A 20515-nucleotide genomic window follows, 5' to 3' on the forward strand; every position below is an offset into this window, starting at 1 on the left:
TGGTAAGAACACCCTCTTTCTTAAAAGTATAAGCGACTTCTGAAACGACGGTGCTTCCGGAGGTAAAAATGAAGTCTTGCTTGTTTCAATTTTTAGACTTATATTTAATTACTAGATTTTTTATTATTTAGCTTAATCTAGACTAATTCAATCATATCAAATGATTGAAAATAATAAATCTATATATGCTAAAATATGAAATTTGCCAACTAAATCTAATGATAGTTAATGATAGAGTAAGATTTAAATTCGAATAAAAAAACCAACTTACCAAACTTCACAATGTCACACATGTTAAATTATAATTACTTATCTGACCTTTACTCGATCATGATGAAATTTCTTAAATTAAGTATTAATATATTTTTATAATTCATAATCTATTTAAATATATCTGGTTAAGTATTTCTAGTTGAATTTTATTAGATTTGAATAAATTAAATTGTCATGAAATTCTAATTTCCACCTAAAACAACGTATTGAAATTAAATATTATTTCTAATCGACTTAATCATATGTTGATTGATGTCTTTAAAGTTATCTTTAAGCAATCGTCTTTCGATTCAGTATTAATCAATAAATATGTAAATAGTTGATTGTAATATTCACAAACAATATTAAATCAATATCAATCAATAATTAACTGTAAAAAGATTAATTTATTAAAAAAATTAAATATCAAAACATAAGCCCTATCGTGGTCTAGTGTAGGGGTGTCAATCGAGTGGGTTGGATCGGGTTTCGGGTCAACTCGTGAAATTTTTTTTATTTTTTTTTCAACCCGAACCCAACCATAACTCGAAGCAACCCAATAACCCCCAACCCGAACACGAACTCGTATAACCCGACTCAACCCATCTACCCCGCCTAACCCGAATTTTATTTATTTATTTTAAATTTTTTTAAAAAAATTAATGAAAAAATTCAAAAAAATAAAAAATAATAATATTTTAATTTAAACACATAATAACAAAATTTCCGATTTAAATTTGAAAGTTTAATCGTAGAAAATTAAAATTATATTTACTAAATCAAATAAAAAATTGTTAAAAAAATAAAAATATGCAAAATAAATATTAAATGATGAAAATTTATCATATAAATATATAATAAATTTTGTTCAAACATACAATATATAAAAATATAAGTAATATTTTCAAAAAAAAAGTTCGTGGGTCATCCCGTGATCCAATCCAACCCAACCCGAAACCCGCTTAACATGGCACTAACTCGAACCTACCCAACCCCAACCCGAACCTGATTTTTTTTTGTATTGGGTCGTGTTGGGTTGACGGATCATGTCGCATTTTGAGACCCTGGTCTAGTGAAAGTAATTAATAAATTTAAACAGAACAAAAAAATAAATTAATGTTTTAATTCTTGAAAATAAAATCGAAAGAGAAATAAGAAAATCCCATTGTGAAATATGATATTTTTGTTGAATTTAGCTTTCTCCTCTCTCAAGCCCTAACCGTCAAAATTTAGTTGTCAAAAGTCCTCTCCTAATGGATTCTAGTTGCTTAAGATTACCGAGTCAGGGTTCATTTTTCGTGGTAAATGTTTCGAATTTGGAATTATTTATCTGCTCTTTAATTCAGTTGATTCACGTGAGTTTACGGTGATCGTTGTCCAGGTTTGTATCCTAGTATTGGATAAGTTAATGCGTCATGAATATTTTACTTGCATCTGCCTATGCGTCTGATTGTAATTTGTGGAGATTTAACGTATGATTATTCTACTTGACGACTACAGCCTTTTTGCTTTATGATTCTCATCTGGGTATTGGAGGCCTTCTCATCATCCTTACAATTCTATGTCATTGTCTGCACGTGATTACTTTGGAATTTTCGTGATTTGGGAAAGAGTTTGATTTCCTGTGTGCCATTTTTTATATAAAGACCGAGTAATTTTTTTCATTTTTAACACGGGCACAGATTATAATGATATTGGAGGAGGTGGTGTAGCGTAAAACATGGGAAGTAGTGAAGTTGATAAATCCTCCAAGGAGGGGAAAGAAGCGAAGGAACCAAAGACTCCTTCACAGGTTATCCTGCTGGTGGCTCTTGGTATCATGTACTCTTATGGTATTTTTTACTAGCTTATGATTTGAAATATTGCATTTTTTGGGGGAAATTTCCAGGAACGTACTCCAGCTGTTCAAGGCATGGTTGCTGCCGATTGGTCTGGATTTCAGGTTGCTTTTCATCTGGTTGTACCTCATTAACTTTGAATTTTCTAGTTATATGGTGTGGATTGTGGTTATGTAGGCATATTCTCCTATGCCTCCACCTGGTTTCTTGGCATCAAGTCCACAGGCCCACCCTCACATGTGGGGTGTTCAGGTATAACATTTATTCGTTTGTTTTTGTTCAGGCGCATAATCTAACAATTATTACATTTTTTAAGTCATATATCAGCTTATATGCACATAGAGTTATCGGAGATGAGAAATTAACTTAGGATAAATAGTTAGCCAACCAAAATTTCAACATATGACATTTGAAGACTACAATAAGTTGACGTCGCTTTACTATTGTTATTAGTTTCTGCCTAGCTGTAGTGTATCCCCTATGCAATCATGATTTTGTTCATACCCTGTAAAGAAATGAAGTATGGCTCTTTATAAATTTCACAAGTTGCATTGGTCCAAAATTCCTTGGTTTATTGGAATAATAACATATAGCATGCTTTGAGTGCTTCTAGTTCTACTAGTGAATTTTCAGAAATCATAGTGCAATGTTCCAATGAGATACCAACGGAAACAAAGTCTTGCACAGTGAACTTTAGATGCGTCCAACCAGTATCGAGCCATGTGACAAAATATTTCTGCTTAGCTAACTTATCCCAGTATTGGTTCCCGACTAGCTTTTCCGGAGTTTCTGGTATTGAGGGAGGGTATGAACATAAAGAATTGGTGATTCAGGGATGATACGAGTTTGATTAACAAAGATGGCTCCAAATTAGGTTTACTAAAATTGTAGAAACTGGTTCTTGAGCTAATTCTCTGTGGACGAGGGAAAATTTTGAGAAAGGAGAGATTTATATCCATATCATAAGCAGTAGGTAGCTATGTATGTTGTTATTATGGCTTGTGGTAGAATTTGACTTCTTGCGAAATATACCGTGATTTATGCCTAAGCAAGTTCATCCAGCGCATGGTATCTAAAACTCCATTTATTCGTGAACTAATATTCCCTCGATTATTTCTAAACGTCAATTTTGTGTTGAGCCTTATTAAGTGAAAATATCTGATACACTTGCCTACATTAACATTTGGAATGGGTTACCTTTGTACTTAATTTCTTATGTTCTCTCATATACTGCTTTTTTACTACTTTAGGCTCTGCTTGACAATCATTTATATATTTTGTGTTCTGCAAATTGCAGCAATTTATTCCGCCCTATGGTACCCCTCCACATCCATACGTCGCTATGTACCCTCATGGGGGTATATATGCACATCCAACTATGGCTCCGGTATATTCTCGTTAAGTTTCTATTGTTGAGCATGTTTATGATCAAGTTCATTTTGGTGCATCTTCCTTAATACTCCTGGTGTCTTTGAATTTGTTTTTAGGGATCTTATCCTTTTAGTCCTTTCACTATGCCTTCTTCAAACGGTGTTGCTGAAGCCTCCGTGAGTCAACATGGCACTTGAGATTTTTTCCCTCCATTTTTCTTTCAATGTGATATATACAAATCTTTCTCATGAACTAATTGGAAATGAATGTTTATATGTACATAAAGGCCAACTCTCCAAGCAACATGGAGGTGGATCGAAAGTCATTTGAAGGGAAGGAAAAACTGCCGATCAAAAGATCCAAGGGAAGTTTGGGCAGTTTAAATATGATCACTGGGAAGAATAATGAACCTGGCAAAATGTCAGGTGCCTCTGCAAATGGTTCGCATTCCAAAAGGTATGGTGAATGTGTGAAAAAACATAGTTAAGGGACATAAATAAACATCTTTGTTCAGATGTTGTTAGTATATGAAAGCTCACTCATCCACAAATTTGTTACTTGATGGGAGTAGGTCCGGGAGATGGAAAGTGACTTTGGTACAGACTTTATGTATTCAATTAATAGTTCAGTTTTTATATGCTCAGCTCTTGCGACAGCATTATTTTTGTTGTCTGATAAAATTAATCATCCTTTTCTTTTGGTCTTTTGTTATTTTTTCCTTGGTTTTGAGGATCATCTATGTTGTTTTTTGTGTTTTCCTTCCCATTCCTTCTCTTTGTTTGCTGGTACCTGTCCTATCAATTATTTAATTACTGAGAACGAATTTGTGTTACCTATGTTTTTTCTCAGAATAATCTGTTGGTGCTGAACATCGTTTTAAATTTCTCAATTGAGCTGTTTGATTGACAAAATCTTCAGTGCTGAAAGTTCAAGTGAAGGTTCAAGTGAAGGAAGTGACGCTGATTCTGAAAATGTAAGTTTTACATTTGCACTTTTACAAGTTGCTAAAAATTAAGAATCCCGTGCTTTAATTTTTTGTATTTCACGGCATCAGTCAATTAATAATGTTATGTTCAACATATATCACTTGAAAAGTTTTGATGCTTGATCATCATATCTTGAGACACATTTTTGTTTGCAATTGTGTAGTTTGGATTCTTCTTGAATCGGATGTAGATCCGTTTAGATTGGATCAAATAATGTCTAAACACAACAGAAGTAACTTATTAGGTGCTGTACTCTGTATTCAGAAAATGTAATTCACATTAAGTTGTATTGGGATATATATTGGACTAGACAAGTGATCCCATACAAACACGACTTGTACTCTTGAAGTAATCACTCACAAATATAGAACTTACAAAAAATTACTCTCTAGCTCAAGTAATCACAAAATATTAGCAGTCTGGTTGTCCCATGAAATTTGCACCATTTTAAACATGAAGATACTACTTTCTTACTAGTTGCTATATCAAAGATCAATCATTATCTCTCGAAGTTTGGATATTACAAAGGAAAAATTTGTTAAGAAAATTCTGATATCTTCATTAGTCCATCTTAATAATGAGCATAAATGCACGATTTTCAGGACATTTCACTTTTTGTGGTTATCTTGAATGTTGCTCAAGTGTTATTTCAAAGGAACAGTTTTCACATACTCAAGCGTGACTTTGATATTTGCTTTGTATATTTGGGTCATATAGTAACTGGCCAAAAAGAATTGACAGACCATAGGAAATGACCAACAACTCCAGCATTTTTAGAGAAACAAGAAATATTGGAGTCTCCTACAATAAGCTTTGTATGTTGAAAATTTATGGCCCCTGATAAGTTTACGTTTGTTGTTTTTTCTTTTCCTGTCACTCGGGGTGAAGTAGTTTCGGCCTAGAAGTAAAAATTAACTCGCCCAGAAGATCAGGCTGAGGTACTTTTAGCTCGGAACTATTGGTGTTAAAAAACTCCTCTGTGAACACCCAGCCTAGTACTATAGCCCGGTTACATATTTTTTTAAACATTGATTTTTTAATTGTATAAAAGTAGAATTGAGAGAAATGTCGAAAAATCAGGATTCTCTTTAAAATGTAAATTATCACGCATTTTTTATTACTAAAAAAATTAAAATAGGTACAGAAAAAATGTTGGTAAAAAAATGAAATATATATCTTTTAATTACTGGTGTGTACCCCTGGCTGGTCTTGGTTGCTCCATATGAAAAAATCCACACGGTTATAAGTCGCATCAGGTTCATTATTACCATTTACCGCCCAGTTACTGACCGGAATTAAGTGGATCAAATTTAATTGGTCTTGTTTTCACCTGATCGGATAGGGTTCTTGGGTTCCTGCTTTCTGTTTTCCCCCTACCTGTTAGAAAGCTATTACAATCCTCTGATAAGATTGCAAATAATCATGTGTGTTTAGAGATTTAGATCGCACTTGTTTCTGCTTCTGAACTTTCTTTATTATTTTTGCAGGAATTGCCAGAGAAGTCTGGTGACCAACAAGATTCAGGTACTTTTCTTGTATATTTTACTTCTACTGCTGTCTTAACCTAGTTTCTAAACCTTTTCATGACTCGTGTTATCTTGCTACAGCTGAACTGTCTCAGAGTAGCAATGCTGCTCACAATTCTCAGAATGGAGGGATGGCTGCGCCTCACCCTATGGTAAATCAAACAATGGCTGTTATGCCAATGCCAGCATCAGGGGCTCTAGGTGGTATTCCTGGTCCCACAACTAACTTAAACATTGGAATGGATTATTGGGGTGCTGCTCCGACATCTGCTATGCCTCCAATGCGAGGAAAGGTACCTGGTTCTTCAGTTGTTGGAGGAATGGTCTCTTCTGGATCACGGGACAATGCTCAGTCACAGCCCTGGATACAGGTTTCAATTCTTTTCTTTATTTTACCTAATAACTGGTGGGTGCCCTGCGTCACCTTTTATTCTTATTATAACTTGGTTTTTGAAGTTGCCAAAATAGGTTTTGATATGACGAGGATTATTCTAATCCTTTAAGATGGAGATTATCCTAGTCATATGAGGATAAATTTAATTTTTAAAGATGAATCAGTTGGAGTATCATAATAGGCGGCCCAGAGCTTATAAATAGAGTCTCATTGGTCACCTGTACAGACCAGTCGAATACCCTTCTCCAGATATTAACTCAAATATGTCTTATTTCACCGAATACCTAAGTAAGGAACATATAGAGCCATTAAAAAGTTGCATCAACAATGGAAACAGTCGTATTAACTTTGACATATTAAAGTTAAAGTAATGATGGTACTTTTGTACCATCGCTTCACGTGCTCTTTTACGACTTCCAGTTGTGGTGCATGCAATGATGATTACTTTTCATGTATTTTCATTACCAACATGTATCCATCCACATTATCAAAGATTGCAAATAACATCGTGTGCTAAAAATAAAAGGTTGATTGAGCATCTGAAGAAAAGCAGAATGGAAAATGGATCGAAGAACATTGAACGATAACAGTGCAAGATCATAAAAGCGAAGATTGTTGGAGGGCTATTGACGAATTCTGATAGTTTTATGATTCGATTCACCATTTATCATCCTAATTTCACAATCTTCACATGATCAAGACAGATGGGTATTTTTTAATGATCGGATATCGGTTTTTTACTGTGGATAATTTTTCTAGATCGCACAGTACATACTAAGCTGTCTCGACAGAGTCTGTGCTTTCCTTTTTAACTTGTGAGTTATTGATATCATTTCCTCTGTATAGAGAATATATTTTTGTGTTTTGCCTTTTGGACCTTGACCTTCTACATGTTCAATGTGAGCCCAGGACGAACGGGAGCTCAAAAGACAGAGAAGAAAGCAGTCCAACAGGGAATCTGCTCGTCGATCTAGACTACGCAAGCAGGTAATTGGAAAATACTTCCATTTCTCTTTTTAGTTAGTCAAGCCTCAATTATGTCTGATTGTGTTACGTGTTTTTGGTTGCGGGATCAGGCAGAATGTGATGAACTTGCCCAACGTGCAGAAGCAATGAGAGAAGAAAATGCTTCTCTGAGGACAGAATTGGCTCGGATAAGGAATGAGTACGAGCAACTTCTTGCCCAGAATGCATCACTTGAGGTATTATCTGTATTGGAGCCTGTTGTAATCTTACTGTACTTGGGAAGCACATCTAACAAAATCCGATGCTCAGTTTTTGTTGTGTCATGTGCTCCTCAGTTGTCACTTTGATAACTGGTGATTTTGGGCAATACTTCGACCAAGTATGAAATTCATTTTATTCAAGAACTATTTATTCACTGGGGCTTTGAGGAAGCAGTATTGATCATTTCATGGTACACTTCTTCACATTTTCTTGCCGGTAATAATTTGCCAAATGTGGTTTTCAGGAGCGACTTGGTGAACTACCTGATCAAGAAGATCGAAGGTGCAGTCCAGGTAATCAGTGATCAGCCAGCAACACCTAATAGACAGGAGATCGCATAAAGAACATCCCCCCCCCCCCCCCCCCCCCACCTATTCTTATGTCACATGGTATGATATAGTGATAGTTGAGAGCTCGGTTGTCCTTTTAGTCACAGAATATGTATGTCTATTACGGTCGGATGAACACAACCGCCATTGAGCTGATGACAGGTGTCGTTACCCTCGACTCTGTTACCAAATGATGGTGAATTGTATTTTATGTGTTTATTAAAATGGGTGATAGGAAGGGTTCCAGGGATATATTACGCCACAAAACACGCCCTTGATCATTTAGCTTTATGTTTTTTTGTTGGTTAATAGGTATTGTTTGACGTGCCAATTCAGCCATTGTGATATTTTATGGGCCTGCTGTGTCGTGGTAAGATCAAATCACAGCTCAAAAACTAAAGGGTAGTGAATGACAAAAATCATGTAAAAATGACAACCGTATATTCGTGTAAAATTTGTCAGTTTAGTTCAATTTTAAAAAAAGTCGATTGACCGTTCGACCTTTAGTCAATCACTCAATCTTGAGCCCGCTCACAAGTCAGCGGGAGAACTACAACCTCTCCATTTTGGGTTTGATTATTAAAAATCGACCCTGAAATCAAATTTTCCTGTTTCATATCAACTTATTTATGCCCTTGTTATAGGGCCTCTCTCCAATTGATTTCGAGTTTCAAATATGAAAAAAAAATCCTAAACTTCTTTAGAGCCCCAAATATATATACTACAAGATGAATACGGAAAAAATGCACAATGCTTAAGCCAAAGTCTAACTACCATCACGTTGTTTATCAAGTCATTGCAAAACAAAAACAAACAAAAAGATGGAATGGGGGAGCGGAATATAAAATGGTACAGTTGAAGCAAATGATCAAATATAAAATGGAAGCACCAAACAACTCCTCTCTCACACAATCCGCTCCAATTCTCTGGCATAACTGAGTGTCTGGTTGATCAGCTGCAAAGACGGAATCTCCTTGCAAGGTGTCGATTCTTTAGATCTTTGGAAAAATACAAACCCGTTCTTGATCTCCCACTCGGTACGCTCCTGCATATTCCAACATCATACCAAGTATCAATGCTCCAATACCAATAACAAGATAGTAAAATAGTCTGTGATATGAGAAAAATAGACATTTTACATCTTCATATTCAAAAGCCAACATGAGAGGTAACGTGCTAGAGTTATATTGGGATTGGAGAAAATATAGGCCACAATTTTTACCTTGTTGATGTATTCGGATAATTCTTGGTCCGAAGAAAACAGCAGCATTTGCCTTGCATCTTTTATTGAAAGGGAATCATATGTCTTTTCACTGCATCCAGCTATCTCATCCCTACCACCGAAAAAAAAAAATCAAGTCCCGAAAAAAGTGGAATTTTGGTCTTATCATAATGAAAAAGGCATATAATCATATAAATGGCTATAATTTAAATTACATAATATGATCAAAAACAGGAACCAAAGGTCCACAAAGAGAAGTCTGAATAAATGCCAATTGTGTAGGAAATACGATGAACAAGTGGAATTAAAAGGATAAAGGAAAAGATCAGTATATCAAATCGCAAGGTATGACCAAAATACAGAAATGCTTACACTACTAAATCAACTCAATCAGGAAATCTTACCTGACTGTTTTTGCCAGTAAGTCCATGAAATAAACATATGTTTCATGAGGTACTGTTTGTCTAGCACTTAATACACGGTTGTAGGCTCCTTCCATGAAAGATTGCTCCAACTCAACTGCATGCTTGATGCAAGGATTCTCTAAAGCATTGGGAGGAAGTAATTCCAACTCGGTGTGGAATTCGGCAATTCTGTTTTGCACAAGAAGTCTCAAAAGGTTGAGACCCAAAATAGGATACTCCTCAGCTGATGGTGGGAGACGACTACTGTTCCATTACATCAAATGGTAAAAACAAATGCCTGAGAACTTAAAACACACCACTTCAAATTGCTCTATAGTCTATGCATAAAACAGTTGTCAACTTATAATTCATCGTGAAAAAAAATATGAAAGCATGGAAAAAAATCAGTTTGATTTTCAAATAAGACATGAAACTAAGCAGCAAAGAATATAAACTTTGAATATAGTAAAATCATCAATTACTAAATTAGTTTAATTAGGTCATGCCCTCTAAAATATTTGTGATAGGATTCAGTTCTTAAACATTAATGCTGATTCATCAATATTCCAGTGAAAGAACCATGACGTCCACAAAAAGCTTGTGACATTCACAAGAGATGAGCCAACCAAGAGAAGCATGGTTATATAATTTTCCGCAAATAAATTAAAACCTGATTTCTGATTCTCTGCTATCCAAATTAACATGTCATAAACTTATGTGTGCCAGCAAGTAGAAAACAAGTTAAGTTACCGGGCATCCGTATAGTAGGGTTTCAATTGGAAAAAATCCCGCTCAAAAGCATCCTGATCCTCAATTTTCACACTGAGAACAACTGCATATTCGTATATATGCCCTGAAAAAAGGTCAAAGCAAAAGACATACAAAGTATTGAGAAAATCAATCCCGAATGTAATGATAAACATCCCAAAAGATACAAGTAATAATAAAAGGACAGCAATACTTGCTAGCGTCAATTCATGGATGTTATTTGGTGTTTCCTGAAATAACGGAGGTAGGCTCTCAAATTCAGTCAATAGAACCTGCAAAAAATACACAATACACCATAAATTAGCAAGTAGCAATATCGACCTCAATCAATTCCAAAGAAATGAACATTTCCATTGTGCTAAATTAAGCAAATTCCAAATTGAACTTGTAAGAAAATCAAGTTCCTCGCGTTTCACTTGGAACTATCTAAACCTATTTGTTTCTTGATCCTACTCCTCCAAATTCAATTTCCCGATATCATAGAAAAAACACTTTTCCACACTAGCCCAAATAAATATCCAGATCTAACTTCTTGTACTGATTTCGGGCAAAAGTGCTAAACCATAAAGCTACGTACGGACATTAATTACAAAAACCGGAGCTTCTCCCTACCATTAGATGAAGCAAAATCGATATGTTTCAGTCATCCCCACTCTGTACATTACTTTAACCGTAGCATGTCTCACCGGAGACAAGAAATTATACATCGACAAACCTAAAACGTTTATTTCAAACAACGAGCAATACATGTTTACAAAAATTAGTTGAATTCCGAACCAAAAGAAAAGGAAACTTTACCTTGAGCTGCGAGAGGAGTCTATCACAAGTATCATAATCCTTCCGCATGAAAGACGCTTGAAACCTATCAAAAATTTGGGAAACTTCTGTGATTTTCGGATCCATTGAGGTCTTCAACGATTTTTCTTCAAAAAAATTTGAGGCTTTTCAGAAGAACATAAAAGGATCCGCCCCTGCGTTATGCAGGAGAAAGAAGGGGAAATTCAGGGAAAAGGATCTAAAAGTGATTTATTTAAAAAAAAATTTTCATGAGTCAATTTACATAAATGTCTTTATGTTTAAACATAAATATATTATTAAATTTGATTTAAAAACTTTTGACACTGCATTCATTCTCATTTCAGTCGACTCCAAATCTAAATTTTTTTTCTGTCGACTTCTTCTCAAGACAATTTATCTTCCACATTTATTTCGATTTATTGAGATTAGTCAATTTACTTGAAAAAAAAAATCAATCCACACTTAAAATCGACTAAAATTTTGGTCGATCAAGACCTGATCGACCAAGACCACTTCTAAGCAAAGCAATTGGTCGACCAAGACCAAAATTTTGGTCTTGGTCGACCAATTGGTCGACGGTCTTGGTCTACCAAGTACCAAGACCAAAATCCAAGACCTTGGTCTTGGTCGAACAAGACCAAGGCCTTGGAATTGCTTGAAAGTGGTCTTGGTCGACCACCTCCAAGAAATTGCTTGGAGGTGGTCGACCAAGACTTGTTTGGAGGTGGTCGACCAAGACCAATCGACAACCTCCAAGTGCTTGGAAGTGGTCGATCGAGGTTGTTTTTGGATCGATCTTTTTTCTAACCCATGAATCCATATATTTGACAAATATGACCGATAATTACTTAATTTTGACAAATAATTATATAATTTTGACCAATGTTGCATGTTTTTAATAAATGAATCACATTATTTCACAAGTATGTTCTATAATGTTACATTATTATGTTACATGTTATGACATATGAGCCACAATTTCACAACTATGTTACACATGTTTTGACATATGAGCCATAATTTCACAATTATGTTATATGTTTTAACATATAACACAATTTCACAACCAATTATGTTACATGTTGTTTTAACATATGAATCACAATTTCACAACTATGTTACATGTTTTAACATATGAATCACAATTTCACAACCAACTATGTTACATGTTGTTTTAACATATGAATCACAATTTCACAACCAACTATGTTACATGTTTTAACATATGAATCACAATTTCACAACCAATTATGTTACATGTTGTTTTAACATGTGAATCACAATTTCACAACTATGTTACATGTTTTAATATAAGAATCACAATTTCACAATTATGTACATGTTTTTAACATATGAATCACAATTTCACAATTATGTTATATAATCTTACATGTTTTAACATATGAATCACATATTTAGCTGAGTCGATACAAAGTAGACCTTGTTGCTTTGCTTTTGGGTCGACCCAAAGGTATATCCTACATAATTCAACAAAAATTAAGAGAATAAGATACTTATAATAGACAAAAATTAATAATAAAAATAAAAAAGATACAATTTTTTTCTTGGTCAACCAACGGTTGACCAGGTTGACCAAGAAGATGGTTTGGTCGACCAAGAAAATTTCTTGGTCGACCAAAATTTTTTTTGGTCTACCAACAAAATTTTAGTCGACCAAGAAAATTATCTTAATTTTGGTCGAGCAATTTTTTTGGGTGGACTGTTACTTTTTCTCAAAATAGATTCTGTGTCGACCGATAAAAAAAAGAAAAATAAAATTAATTAAGTTAAAAGGTTTAATTAGAGTTAATGTAATAATCAAGAGTCAACTCCTTCTTTTTTAAAAAAAAAAAAACCAGTGTCCTTGTTTTTTTAATCTTTTATGTTTCAATCCCATTTTTTTAATTCACCCACAAGAAGAAGTGTGCTGCAAGCAAATGGATCTAACCAGTTTGGATGTGAATGGATCGGGTTGACCCGAATTTATTGACCCTGATATGTTGGACCACAACCCATCTAAGCATGGCTCGTGTTTTATACATACCAGTGACTATTTTGCATGAATTATGCGTTATTGCGTTTCTACAATTTATTTTTATAATTAATTTAATTTATATTCAAATAACGATATATTATAATTATAAAAATTAATAACGAATTACACTATAATTTGAAATTATTATATATTATAATTTGAATTGATTATATTTAAATAAATATTATACCATAATTGTAAAATTAGTGAGAGAAGAACCTATAATTTTGAAATAATTAATATTTTTTTTTAAAAAATAGATACAAAATATTATACTATATTATATCCACACTTAATAAATAGTAAGAGATTGGCGATCAGAAATAAATACATAAATATTATGTATTTGATATATTTTGTTTTTCAATTTTTGATATATGAGTAGGTTTCTTGTGAGACGCTCACACGAATATTTATCTGTGAGACAGATCAACCATACTAATATTCACAATAAAAAGTAATACTCTTAGCATAAGAATTAATAATTTTAGCATAAAAATTAATAATTTTCATGGATTACCCAAATAATAGATATGTCTCACAAAACAAGTTTTTGTCTTGATATATTTATGATACACAAACACACAAGACTAGACTGAGATTAAACAACATTAAATTATAGTTTTGTCATTCGATAACTTAATAGTTAAGATGAGTATTAAGTATTAATCATGTTATATAATATATTACCACTTAAAATAATATCAATAAAAGAATTTCAAAACCATTGAGAAAGATAATAATTTTCATGTGTTTCTTTTGAAACAAAGTACTATTGAAACAACAAATTATTAGCACAGTTTTGCCATTTAACTATTAATTATCCACCCGCGCACACATAACTTTCACCAGAAATGGCATCAAAAGGCACCACTTTTACTTGTTCAAATAGAGATATAAGAAATGCATCAAGTTATCGATGCCAAAGTCCACATACACACACTATTTACATATGATGTAGGATGGCCTAAACTTTGTCATCCATTTTCACCACAAACACCCTTCCTAATTTGCACATCTTCTAATCCTCTCTTAATCAGCTGCCCTGATACTAGTACAGTTTTGTCAATACGTAAAAAGAGTCAGAGATTCGACAAAACCGAGCCACTAACTAAGCTAGTTTAGTGAACGTTACATGGTTTGGTCCATCAATCCATCAGCAAGAGACATCCTCCTTGTTCCTTGGAATATCAAGAAATGCGTTTAGATGAAGCAGAAGGGTCAAAGGATCAGAATTGAAAGAGTGAATTGAAATTCAATCTTCGCATTCTGCAGATGGAGGTAAAGTGATCTTGGTGCCTTTCATTTTCTTCACATCTTGGCTAGGACAGATAAAAATTCTTCTAACCATGTTACAGAATTCTCTGCAAGAAACGTTTGTGTTTAAGCAAGCAAGCCCGTTGAAAAGATGGGTTTGATGGTATGAACATGCAGAAATTGACAAAGAGTTAACACACTTACGGCCATGGATCGTCACCCATTAGCATCATATCCCCTTCGTCATCTATGAACACTATTTCTAGCTTATTTCGGGGTCGCAGCTCACCCTTGATTTCAAACATCTCTTCTATTTCAGTTATAAGTTCTTCATATCCATTCAATGCAGTTAAATCCACAGCTCGACCAACAGCAACCCCTTGCATTTGTACCTACTCAAAATATTATTCAAACAAAGCATATAAACTTGATTAAAACTCTCTTGATGTAAATATTTATGCTTATTTGGTAGTAATTCAATGTCGAAAGGTGTTTATCGGATACAGTATTTGTTCGTGCATTGTATACCTTAGTGCGACTTCTAAACGAATGACTTTGATTCTGTCTGCTCTGAACCTCCTTGGTTGGTACTTGCACTTGGTCTTGCTTCATGTTTTTCAGATCCTGGAAACCACCATACTTTTGCTCTGAATAACACGATACTACCGTACTTGGAACACACACTTCGCCACCGTCATTTGGTGTGTCCAATGTTTTTGGAGGAGAGTCCTCACAGAGGTTCACAAGTGAAGGACTTTTCAAATTAATCCCAAATAATCGACATGTTACAACAGTATCAAATTTCTTTGCTTCATTCTGGGAAGACAAAGGACTGTTGCTTTGTTTTCCCATGTTTGCCGCTGAAGGGTTTAAAATGACAGACCTAGCTGATGCACCTTTACTTTCTTCCATTTCTTCAGTAATCATTTTCAAAGAAGCATTTAGATGGGGTGTAGCTTGCATAATAACCATGCTGGTTGCTCCCTCGTTCCTCAAGATTGCAATTAATTTGATAGGATTCGTGACCCAGATTCCAGGCAGTTGACACAGTTGAAGTTGGTGTTTCTAAAATATAAGTTACAAGAAATGACGTGGTTATGATAAAAATGTTGTAGAAGAAATACGTAAAAATACGGGAAAGAGAATCTAACCAGGAACCGGGATTTCAACATGTGATCGGAGCCTTTTATTCTTCATCGTCTGGGTCTGAATAACGCTTGTTGGTGTTGACACCACAAATGGTTCGATCTCCCAGGGAGAAACCCTCTCTGGTCTCGAAATAGATGCATGTTCATCCCATTGAACCTGGAAATTAACAGCAATCAGCAATCCGGAGAATTTCAGGGTTGATGGAAGTATGAAACAGAAGCCAGCATATCAGCAATAGCACGAACCTTGAGTGATCGCCATTTAGAATATTCCCAATTGGAAGATTTATCCTCGACACCAACAATTGTACCCGAAAACCTGATTGCTCAGAAAAAGAGAATTTTTAGCCATTCAAAACATGCAAACTCATAACAAGATAGTTTATGGTGAAAAATAACCTTCTCTCCGGAGAATCCTCCCCCTCAAAACGCATCTTGAATCTCATGCCAACTCCAAATTCATGGTTTACAGATTCAAGATATTTGTTAAGGCCTATGATGAACTGACTTGTTCTAGAAGGTTTTAAGACGGAAAAAGTAAATAAGGACATTATGAGCTAAACCACATAAACATTGTTGCAGGTAAACTTGTATCAGACCTCGGCTTGTAGTAAATAACAAATGGTGTTTGAGTTGAAACAGCGTGAGATGCAGTGGCAAGCACTCCAAGGTGCATGCTCTGACTTGAAATAACTGACGATGGCATCGAGCTTGGTTGACGGGTATGGCGTCTGAGCCCAACACGTAATTCTCCATTCTCTCCCCTGGAAAGAAAAGGTCATAACTTGACCAAATTTTCAAAAAAAAAAATCTGGTTCCCAACTCACAACAATTATACTACGGAGTATGTGTTGATAATCAAAGTAGAAAACATTCAGAAGTAACAGAGATAACATAGACATTTTTAAAAAAAGAACGGAACAAAAAACAGCAACTTTTTCGCAAGTAAGTAGTAGTATAGAGATTGACATCATCTTTACTTACTAACTATATCAAGGAAAAAACATGTTTGATTTTCAGCAGGAAAAGCTAGGAAATTTGAATTTATCATAATAATATGCATCAGTGAGAACCTCAAAAATACAAACGAATCCCCAGCAACTAATCTTTTGGAAGTAACAAAGGTACTCCATCCTGTTGTAAGCAAATGCCTCCGAGGTTGACCTGATGAGTTTACATTAAATATATGTCAGCATTGAATCAGGAATGTAGGATACACGATAATTATCATACATATTTGAACCATTTATTAGAATTCATGAATCAAACAACTTGCCAATGAGTCAAAGGAGTAATCTGTAGTCAGAATCAGACATCACCTCTAAAAATATGCTTAAAATGCCATTCGACCTCATGCAAATCCTTGGCAATTAGTTCTTGCGTTGGTGTCTGTTGGGACATGTCCTGGTCCAAGAGCAATAGCGGAACAATGTGAAAATTTCATCCAAAAAACGAACCAGACATGAAAATGAGTAATCAGGAGAAAAAGGATTGGTTACCAGAGGAGGCAGGCATTCATTAGCATGTTTTCGAAGGACGGAGAATCCACCAGTGGGTACTTGTATCTGACGCAGTTAAAACCTTGCAGAATGAGTGCACTGCAGGTCTAGGAGGCTCCTCCGAGGAGTTATCAAGGCTTCTTGGCTCATTTTGCTGCAAATACGCGACCATAAAACTTACGTAAAATTCATGATTTAAACCTGCCAACATTTTGCTGAATATCACTGTAAAGAAAATAGAAAAAGAAAGCGCAAAAATAAAATTTAAACAATTCCCAAAAGAAATTAAGGAGAGCGAATAAGTTCTTACATTTGTATCTGGCATCAAAGTAATCTGTGCATAAACTTCATCAGTGTCTTTTTCAGCCTGTAAAGTATAAAATTCCATAAAAAATTAGCAAACCATTATACCATTAATATTAACAAGTAAAGTCTTTCAATTGCTAATTCGGGAAAGTATGATAATTACGAAAAAAGTGTATGAAAGTTTTAGAACACTCGAATTTTCAAAAAGTAAAGGAGCATAACACATAAGAAAAGCTACTGCGGGGACCATACCAACAGATGAATGTTGAAAACATGGCAAAGGATCTTTGAAGGCAGATTAAACATTGGTATTCTTTGATTCAGTTCTTGATTTGTTGATGCTTCTAACTGCAAAAAAAAACACACAAATTTAGACGAAACCCGAGAAGAATGCCACAAAATAAATTCAAAAACAAATTTCACTTTTAAAGTCCAGTATTTCATACAAAGATCTGAAATTCAAACACCCCAAAGTCAAAAATTTCTTCCAAAAAACGAAATGGAAATAAATTCAAACACAACTTACTTGCTCCATGTGACCTTGTGGAAAATAATAAACTCTTTCCCCAACCTTCGGAACATCCACCAAAGGACCAGCGCAAGCCTTCCATAATTCAGCGTTCAGCATATCCTTGCCTCCAGTCCCTGAAATTTACCAAAAAACAATAATTAAATTCAAAACATATATCCAAAAAACAACTCTCAGGAAGGGGGAAAAAGACGGTGTAAATTAACAGGTCGTTTCAAGAAATTGACCTTCAACTGAAAATCTGCTTTGCTGCTGAGAAAATGATCCGGTATTTGCCATTAATTTATACCAAAACTCCCCTTTCTAACCAAAGAATCCACCTCAAGATCCTCAAAAAAAAGCTCAAAACTCGAAAATAAAGATAATATCACAACACAAAATGCATCGAATTCTAACCCATCAGCACCAAATTCACCTCATCAAACACTCGTAAAAACAACTTCAACACAATTTACAACAGCAACCAACAAAACCCAGTAGACTTATCTCCCCAAAAACGCAGTAGCAGTTGAATAAAAACCTCACCCACCACACTAAAACCAGAAAAGGCCTGCCTCGGGAAAACGAAAAAGACCGCAAACTGTAAAAGTAACAAAGAAAATAAATATGGGAGCACGAGCAGTCACAGAAACGACTCGAAACAATCCAAGAAACAGCTTAAAATACGCCCTGATTGATTGCTTCTCTCCTGTTTAAAAGTTTTTTATTTATTAATTGCGAGTAATTGAGTTGTGTGAGTTTCACAGTACGTGGTTTGGTTGTCTCCTTTTTCACTGCACACACACACATTGCGTGCGGTGTGTAACGCCAACGGATTTAACCGTGGTTAAGGGGCTGGGTTCGATCCAGGTTAGCCGGTTCGAATGACGACATTTTTTTGGCGGAAAATAGTTTGGTGGGGTTAGTTTTTTGTGTTTGGACACATGCCATAACTGTGAAACAAGAAAAAAGTTGAGGGCTACTTATTTAATATTTTTATTATTATTTATTATTATTTTCCTTTTTGTGGCCAAAATTTATTTTCAAAAATAACCCTAATAATTCTTATTTGGTTTTTTTTATTTTAATTAGCAGGAATTGTATTTGTATTTAAGAAAATATTAAAATAAATTTGTAATTCTTGACTTCAAATTCATACGTCCAAGTCAACCTTAACAAGTCTCATGTCGAATCATTGGTTGAGTGATAATTTTAAATCCTATTATATTTTTATTTAAAACAATTAGATTTAAGTCCATTTTTAATATGACTAAATCTTAATTTAAAAAGTTTGTGTATATTAATATATTTGTCTATATTTTATGGCAGTGATAAAAATCAAATAAGTCTATAGATTAAAAAATACAATTCCAAAGCGTGCTTACCAATTTTAGAAGAGTAGGTCTCTGGTGAAAAGGACTCACGAATCTTTATCTGTGAGACGTGTCACCCTTATCGATATTCACAATAAATAGTATTACTCTTAGCATAAAAAGTAATAATTTTTCATGAATGACCCAAATAAGGTATATGTCTCACAAAATACGACTCGTGAGACTATCTCAAACACATTTTGTCATTTTAGAAAGACAATATCTTTGGACACTGTTAAAAAAACCGGTCACTCAAGGTTGTATTCAATTATCCATATTCATTCTTATATGTAGAGTTATTTATACTTACGATTAACAACCTACATAATATAATATCAAACAATTAATTTTATGAGATAAAAATTTCAATAAAAATTAAACACAAAAATAAATATGCAAAATATATACTTCTCCTTGTTATTAAGATTTTGCTGCTATATTTTTTATGATACTATTGTTTTAATAAGAAGTTTAATTTATTTTTTTTCCCATATATAATTTTACTAATTTATTGTAGCATCTTGAGTTGTTAGACTTTGAATTGTAGTGATAAAAGTAAGTTAATTCGATGGATGTCGGCATGTGATTGGCCGCCTGTTCCGAGGCAGACAACAAGGTTGGCTCCACCCCACCCGGCAGCCCACTCGATTTCTTCCAAATCCTACATTTCGATAACTGCAACAATTAATTAATTCAAATCAAGGCAATTTATAATCAATTACCTCGAACAATGTGTCCTACTACTTTTTTTTTGGGGGGCTAATTCGGTCCATGAGAGATGTTAATGGATACTCGTTTGGTTCGTGGGATAGACTATAAAAGATGTTAAAATAAAAGAGTATGTCTTATGTGAGATCGTCTCACGGATTTTAATCTGTGAGACGGATCAATCCTACTCAAATTCACAATAAAAAGTAATACTCTTAGCATAAAAAGTAATATTTTTCATTGATGACCCAAATAAGAGAGTCAACCCACGAAATTGATCCGTGATATCATCTCACAAGAGTTTTTGTGTTAAAATTTTGGATTTTTTGTTGTTGCATGAATTAGTGAGATAGATTTTAGGATAAAACTAAAATTTTATTTCTAATATAATATTTATAAGTTAATAATATTTGAACCATATATATACTTTCGAATAAATAAAAGCTATATTAATTATATTTTATACATTTTATAGAGTGAAATTATAATTGAATAATTACGTGTTTGATTTAAAAAAAAAATCAGTTGTCGTTTATGTTACTAATTTAATCAATCAACTAAGAATT

General features: G+C 34.2%; 2 protein-coding genes and 1 pseudogene across 6 annotated transcripts; 1 reads left to right on the plus strand and 2 right to left on the minus strand.

The window, feature by feature from the left end:
* The first annotated feature begins 1403 nt into the window (after positions 1–1403).
* On the plus strand, positions 1404–8175 carry LOC140831164 (bZIP transcription factor 16-like). Of its 4 annotated transcripts, XR_012117800.1 has the most exons (14): positions 1404–1553; positions 1935–2044; positions 2141–2194; positions 2268–2342; positions 3388–3477; positions 3578–3637; positions 3748–3917; positions 4380–4434; positions 5935–5971; positions 6055–6344; positions 7127–7182; positions 7277–7354; positions 7444–7569; positions 7839–8175. XR_012117800.1 is itself a non-coding variant. In XM_073194958.1 (13 exons), the coding sequence occupies exons 2-13, from the start codon at positions 1973–1975 to the stop codon at positions 7896–7898; spliced, it is 1167 nt and encodes a 388-aa protein (XP_073051059.1). In that variant the 5' UTR covers positions 1404–1553; positions 1935–1972; the 3' UTR covers positions 7899–8175. The 4 variants fall into 4 exon arrangements, 3 of the variants coding, with proteins under 3 accessions (XP_073051059.1, XP_073051061.1, XP_073051060.1); XM_073194958.1 differs by lacking the exon at positions 7127–7182; XM_073194960.1 differs by lacking the exon at positions 7127–7182 and having other exon boundaries at positions 1406–1553; positions 1942–2044.
* Positions 8176–8652: 477 nt separating this feature from the next.
* LOC140831165 (26S proteasome non-ATPase regulatory subunit 8 homolog A-like) lies at positions 8653–11316 on the minus strand. Of its 2 annotated transcripts, none has more exons than XM_073194963.1 (6): positions 11116–11316; positions 10511–10589; positions 10300–10402; positions 9550–9810; positions 9146–9257; positions 8653–8968 (listed from the first exon to the last, which is right to left on the minus strand). In XM_073194963.1, the coding sequence occupies exons 1-6, from the start codon at positions 11218–11220 to the stop codon at positions 8828–8830; spliced, it is 801 nt and encodes a 266-aa protein (XP_073051064.1). In that variant the 5' UTR covers positions 11221–11316; the 3' UTR covers positions 8653–8827. The 2 variants fall into 2 exon arrangements, with proteins under 2 accessions (XP_073051064.1, XP_073051063.1); XM_073194962.1 differs by having other exon boundaries at positions 9550–9813.
* Positions 11317–14005: 2689 nt separating this feature from the next.
* On the minus strand, positions 14006–18625 carry LOC140831166 (auxin response factor 9-like; annotated as a pseudogene).
* Positions 18626–20515: the final 1890 nt, after the last annotated feature.

The sequence above is a fragment of the Primulina eburnea genome, chromosome 4 (assembly GCF_022965805.1).
Source record: "Primulina eburnea isolate SZY01 chromosome 4, ASM2296580v1, whole genome shotgun sequence".
Taxonomy (NCBI): Eukaryota; Viridiplantae; Streptophyta; class Magnoliopsida; order Lamiales; family Gesneriaceae; genus Primulina; species Primulina eburnea.